Source organism: Tripterygium wilfordii, chromosome 13, assembly GCF_013401445.1.
Source record: "Tripterygium wilfordii isolate XIE 37 chromosome 13, ASM1340144v1, whole genome shotgun sequence".
In the NCBI taxonomy this organism is placed as follows: Eukaryota; Viridiplantae; Streptophyta; class Magnoliopsida; order Celastrales; family Celastraceae; genus Tripterygium; species Tripterygium wilfordii.
This window is the reverse complement of record NC_052244.1, coordinates 11,841,657-11,848,589: the sequence shown is the minus strand read 5'-3', so window position 1 is coordinate 11,848,589 and position 6,933 is coordinate 11,841,657. Positions and strand designations below refer to the sequence as shown.

Genomic DNA, 6,933 nt, shown 5'->3' with positions numbered 1-6,933 from the left:
GCTGCTGGAGAGCCCACATGTCCCCAATTCTATGAGAAAAATAAGTGAATAGAAGAAGCTTTGGATCTATATAGACTTTGTGGAACAACATTTGGATTTGGATTCTGGAGTTCTACAAGACTGTCCCTAGCTAGCTGATGCATTTTCTTTTCCAAGAGAGAGAAACTAAAACTAGTGAGGGAAAAATAATAATATATATATATATATAAGGACGCTTTCCATAAAACCCATATAATATGGATCAGCTAGCTCTTTCTTTCTTTCCCTAGGTGATGATTATACAACATAAACATTTTATAACAAAAAACAGTTACTTTAAATTCAGAGATAAGTGGACCTGAGAGAGAGAGGGTAGTGCAGAAAGAACAGCACAAAAGTCGGGGAAAACAGAAGCAGATCCAGAGAAGGGAGAGGCTCTATTATCAAGGTTTCTTATTAAAGATTTTCTTATTGAAAACTCAACAAAGAAAGCAAGAAAAAACCAAATTAAATAGAAAAACTACTGGATAAATGATGAACAAGATCCCAAACACAACTCTCTCTTTAAGGAATAAATGACATCAAGTGAGAAGTATTGTTACAACAAGAAATGAATGACATTATACATATTTCTCACAGAAGACAAATGTAGAAACAGATGTCAATGCCAAAATACAGCCTCCAAAAAACTTGAGAAAAGATGACATGACATAAGGTAAATATAGGTCAGTACTCCAAGAAAACCCAGATTTTGCAGCTTCAACCATGTTCAACCTCACTCTCTCTCTCCCCTCCTCATGCTGCTCAAAGTCCTCATCGGACAATTGATTGGTACTGAGCCGAGGTTTAGTGTGAAAGGATAATACAAGATGAGATTCTTACGCGCGCTGCGCTGAACAAACATTCATCTCGCAAATTGTAAAAGTGAAAACACTCATGGAACTGATAGACTAACCACTACATATATAGGTATCATTAAGAGTGCTAAAAACAAAGCATGATAATGCCCACTGAAACTCATAAAACAGAAAATCTCAACTTGCACTGAATGTGTGAAAATCATGTCATCGGCTTATCCACCCTAAAAGAAGCCTAACATTAGAATCACAGTAAAGAAATTAAGAGAAGAACACTACAAACCCTAGCTAAATTAATTTTACTAAATTTGACATCTTCACCTTTTCTTCAGATATATATATATATATATATATATATTGACATTCAAGAGAAGGAGATGATATCATTGAATTTTACTTCTTAGGGTTTCTTACCCAAAGTGTGCTTGTTATTATGCATCCACACCTTGAGCACCTGCCTCTTCACACCTGTCTCGTTACAGAACTGCTGGACAACTTCCTCATCGTGCTTCTGTAATCTCCACCCGAGCCTCTCCGCCAGTCCAAGCATCTTCTCCTTCTGCTCCTGCGTGAACTTTGTTCGGTGTCTCTTCCGCGAAACTCCTCCGTACACTCCCGGATTCGACACGTCTTCTTGATCCTCTCCTCGACTGTGACTCCCTCCACCGCCTGACGACGAAGGTAGAGCGAGAGGCCGGTACTGCTGCTGCTGCTGAGGTGCCACCTGAAGGTATCCAGCTGGAGTTCGGTAGTAGGGCGTGAATTGCGGGACCCCGAGGTGGGGATGGAAAACGACTTCACCGCAAGATTCGGCGCTCTCCTTTCTGTGGAAATTACGGTGACAGTTGCACGCGGCGCATTTTAGCCCATCCATCGTACCTTCTGCTCCAGCCGCCATGAACTCGCCGCAGCCGTCCACTGCCTGACCTCCGATTGCTAAAGCGTGGTTCTTCAGGCACTCTCGGTACCTGGGTTTCTTCGGGCCCGCAACACTCGCGGAGAGAATGGGTTCGGGTCCCGAATTTGGGCGGGTAGTGTTGCCTAGCGAGTCGTAACTCGCCGGCAGCTCCATATCCTCATCGTGCTCTTCCTGATCCTCAAACTCCATTTGGAAAACTCAGGCAAGACAAAAGAAACGATGCCGTTTCCTTGCTAATTGAAAACAAAAACAAAATTAGAGGAAGAAGAGAAGATGAGAGGAGGGAGTGAGAGAGAGAGTAATGGAGATGAGCTTATCTTTCTCTGCAAAAGCAAAGCTGTTTATGCTTCAAACCCCTTGTTAATAAGCCTAAAGCCTCTGCCGTTTCCACCTGCTATAGCCGGTAAGCCCGTGACTTGCCTGTTTTTAACTTGTTTAACCGCGTGGTTAAAGTTGAGTACTGCACACAGACTTGGCGAGTGTCAAACTTTGGCTTGGAGGTTGTGGATGGTGCTGTACAGTTTTGCTGTAGTAGGAAATCCTAAATGCCGCGCTCTCTCTTTCACGCGCCGCCGACGCTGAAAACGATAATAAAACGAGAGCACTTTTAGGGCGGTGGATCCTTCCTTAGACAAATGGTGGCGCGTGTATGAGACTGATGATGTGGGAACAGGGGAAATCTTAAGAAGAGAGAGAGTTAATTGTCGGCATTAAGGGTGCTTGCTGTTGTTTGCTTACGTGGTAATATGTCCGACAAGGGATGACGCGTATTCTACGTCATCATGCATTAAATGTTTGGGCACTGTCAGCGAACGATAGTGAACGGGATAGACAAGAAAATGGTAGGAATGAATTTTACGTATACTCTCTTAGTTATGCGCGTGGAGACGACCCTCCGGGGAGTTGGAACGACCGCAAGGACGCATTTAGAGTGGAGGAAGACAATGTAGCTTTCTTTAGAGAGGAGACCATCACATCTCACATTTTCTGGGAAAACTTGGTGTGGGCTTCTTTCACTGTTTCTCCTATGTCTTTGGCTTTCACTTTAAGTGTTGGTGCCCATCATTTTGTATAAAACATTACGTTCATACTTTCTACTACTCAACAAAACAAAATGTCCATACTTGCTACTAGAAAAATCATTCGTTGATAAAGATCTCCTTTAATATATGTTCGTTTCCAGCGAAAAATTGTCAAGATTGAAATTTCACGTCAGTCTGACATAATCCAATCGAATAATTTATAAGTAAAGTCCAGCTATTCTCATATTAAAGACGTATTTTCTAGTGATAGTTCATGAAAAACAAATCCATACGAACTTGTTGTACAGAACAGATGATATTTTTAATATGTTTGCGTTCGAATTTTTTTTTTACAGTAAATGGTAACACAAAAATAAGTGGTACTTCTTCCTTCTCAAGAAAAGTAAATATCCTTAGTTCTTTTTTTTAAATGAATGGCCTAGCTATTCCATACATCTAATCAACAACACATCAAGAGATGGCCTTAATAATAGAGGGCACAAAAAATTATGAGACCTCATACTAGCTACCATAAAGTCGTCCACATCATACAGCCATGTTTTACGTTCAAAATTAAAGCTTGACCATAATAATATATACACACACCATATACATGCATATACGTTTGTGTGTGTAGACCTTCACATCTCCTGAAGTGACTCTCTGGTTTTTCATTAGGGGAAGTAGACTACTCTGGTGTGTCCTAACTCCTAAGCCACCGCCCTTGCATAGTTGCATGGTTCACCCTACATCGATTGTGTTTATATTATATTAGTTAATACAAAATATATATATGTGTGTGTGTGTACATGGACCAACTTTTAAATCTATGATCAAGTAGACAAGTACTAGCAATCGCATGTACGTCTTTCCAGAAGATTATATAAATGGATGATTATTATATATTTGGTATTAATAGTTGGTTTATTAGTGTACGATTATCGTGCATTAAAAGAGATTTTAATGATTAGAGGGTTTGATTCGATTCATGTGAGTGAGCCAACAGACAGCATCAACAGAGGATTGGAGAAAGTGCGCCAGCGATGATGGCAAATTTAGGCCCTGTCAGTTGGCGGGAAACCACTAATACAAACAGACAACCCACACACTAAACGACACTAGTGTTACATCAACAGAACGGGATTATACAGTTACTCCTCGTGTTAAAACGGGACGGAACGGCTTGCACTGATATTGATGTGTATATATATACACACCCTATACATACATACATACATACATACATACACACACACATATATATATATATATGATTGAGAGACGGAGGAAAAGAGAGAGAATTGCGGGAAAAAGAAAGAATGGAGAGTGACAAGACGAGAAAAGAGTGTGGGACGTCCTTCTTTGATTTCTACTTCACTATGTCAGTGTATCTATATATATATATATATATATATATATATATTCTCTTGCAGCCTTTTATTTCCTTTGTCTCTCATATACACAATGACACAAACACAAACGCCCCCTGTTTGGGTTGCACCCACAAACACCAGCAATCAACAATTATGTGCATCTGTATATGCAGAGAGAGTCTGAGCAAACAAACTAACAAACAAAATCATCTTGATTTTGGTTTTGTTTTGTTTTGCTCTTATCAAATTTAAAATTGTATCGAAGGGGGCCTAGTGATGTGTTTTTTTGACAATCCTACCTCCCCTCGTTTTTTTGGGTACACATGTCCCACATCGTCTAATTTTGATTAATTATGCGTATATATATGTGGTTTTATCTCCTCACTATATTGTGTTCTTTAGGTCCTTTTAGAGAGAGCGTTTGAGTCATTTATGAGCCAAATTTAACATAGTATCGGAGTGGAACTCTGTCTCTACATTTTATATTTTTAATCACAAGGCGAATATGTGTCACAATAATGATAGCGTAGAAAGGATATCATCTTGATATTACATATTCTATTCTTAGAAATAGCTACATACAAATTATATGGGAATAAAATTTTTGTATATCCTGCCTATTTTCGATCCACGAGAGAGTCTTATACACGATAATTATTTTCTTTGCACAAATGGGTACATTTTATTTTGTTGTTTTACTATACTTTTTCTTGTGTCTGTTTGCTTCTTTTTATCATATTCTTGGCATGGATTTTACAGCTCATACGATTGACGTTTTTGTTTGTTTGTTGATGGTGTTGTATCCGTTCAGCTCAGGAATCATTCATCAGCCCTAATAAAGTGTCTTGGATTTTCCCAAAAACTCTGCTCAAATACTGAAATTCAATTCTTTCTTTACAAAATTTTTTTGAGCTTTGGCTTTTATATATATATATATATATATAAATCAAAGTCTGATGGTACCAACATATATGTTTTATTCGAAATAAAAATCAAATTCAACATAAAAGTGCATGATAATTATAGATTGTTGGATATAAAACAAAAAAAATATTTCATACACTTTTCAAGTTACATTTAATTTTTTTTTTAAACAAAATTACATCGTTGGGTTCATAAAACCGTTCAAACCACAAATATATTTTTTGAAGTTTTAAAAAATATTTTCAACCACAAAAGTGAATCCTAAAAGTTCGATTATCATTTTAAAACCTCATAGGATAATTCCTCTATATATTTACATATGTCTATATATGGGGCATGTGGGTATTTCTCAAAACAGCTTGTGATTGTACAAACATATATATAACCTAGTATATGGAAAATATATTGCATTTTTTTTTATAAGTCTTAGAAAATTTGATTGATGAAGAATTAATAAGACAGTAACAAAATGCCAAATCCCAAGATACAAACAGAACCCAAAACTAGGTCTCCAAATCTGGATATTCGAGCCAAACCCAAGAAACAAACAGAGCATAGCCACATAACATCTCCATAGTCAAAGAAAAAAACTGAACCCAAAACTAAGTCCCCAAATCCCCGAGCACATTAGTGTTCGAACCTTGAAGCCATTGAGTCCAAACAACATTAATCCCCCGAAAGATATTGCCTTTTTAACATTTCGTCGTTGGCGGGGTTAAATTTTGCGAGCCAGATGCCACTTCACTAAGAGTTTTCTCCAACTGTATATTTTGTTGGCACTACAGTACTGACAAGAGCTGGGTCTAAGGACAATAACTTTAATTCAAATAGAATTTTTTGCAACGGATGAGTACTGCCATGATTACCCATGATTACAGAGAGAAGTGTTGTTAATTTGTTATACTGATAGTCCCTACCCACCCTTTAATCTTAAAAAAAAAGTAGAAGAAAATATTGTTAGGTTTTTAATGCCACCAGATCACCAAACCGTAGTTGACATTTGGTCCAAACCATACATAAATAAAGGTGTGACCACTGCTTTTTGACCATTATTTTTTTTTTTTTCCATAGCTCATCTATCACTACTACTGTATCCACTCCTCCTTTTAAGGTACTACTGTACCCGTTTACTTCTTGTTCTAATTCAGACTAGGACTAGGTATATATGGGTTTGGGTTAATAATTATAAACAGTGTACTTAATTTTGAAGTTCTTGGAACTCCCTTCTTTACAAATTTAACTCCATTGACCCTACATGCATGTGTGTGTACAAGTGAGAGGACAATGGGAAAATGAGAGCGATTAGTTGGTCACTTTTTGTTTTGTCAATGATAGAAAATCTTTCCGATTAATATAGCTCTACTTATTAACAAATTACTTCTTGTGGGTTGAACTTCGATTGGGAGAGCAAAAAAAGTTTCGATTTTGTTCAAGAGACCTTGCCGTTTGCTTATACCTTCTTCTTCTTTTTTTTTTTTTTAGTGACGGAGAAGTAATCTAAGAGTTGGCTCATACCGAGATACTTTAAAGAGAACGCTTCATCTCAACATACGTTCCATTTTAACTGTAAATACACTATCAAACACGGAATTGAATACGGGTACATACACCTAACTCTCACATACTAAGATATACCCTTGCCACCCATACTACTCCACGGGGACAACTCGCTTGTACCCCTCAATACGTTTAAACAAAAACACTATATAGGAATAATAATAATAATAATGCCACGTTTTAAAAATAATAATACGTTCAATATGTATAGACTTAGAAGATTTTAAGTTTGATTTCTGCTAACAATAATATCATTGTGACCACGTTTTAAAAAAGTAGTGTAGCTAACAAGTTAGGTCTCA

The 6,933-nt window shown here is 37.4% G+C and overlaps 1 protein-coding gene across 1 annotated transcript; it reads right to left on the bottom strand.

Moving 5' to 3' along the window:
• Window positions 1-514: 514 nt before the first annotated feature.
• On the bottom strand, window positions 515-2,107 carry LOC120012392 (zinc-finger homeodomain protein 1-like). Its single transcript, XM_038863805.1, has 2 exons — window positions 1,251-2,107; window positions 515-1,060 (listed from the first exon to the last, which is right to left on the bottom strand). The coding sequence occupies exons 1-2, from the start codon at window positions 1,942-1,944 to the stop codon at window positions 1,044-1,046; spliced, it is 711 nt and encodes a 236-aa protein (XP_038719733.1). The 5' UTR covers window positions 1,945-2,107; the 3' UTR covers window positions 515-1,043.
• Between the last annotated feature and the right edge of the window lie 4,826 nt (window positions 2,108-6,933).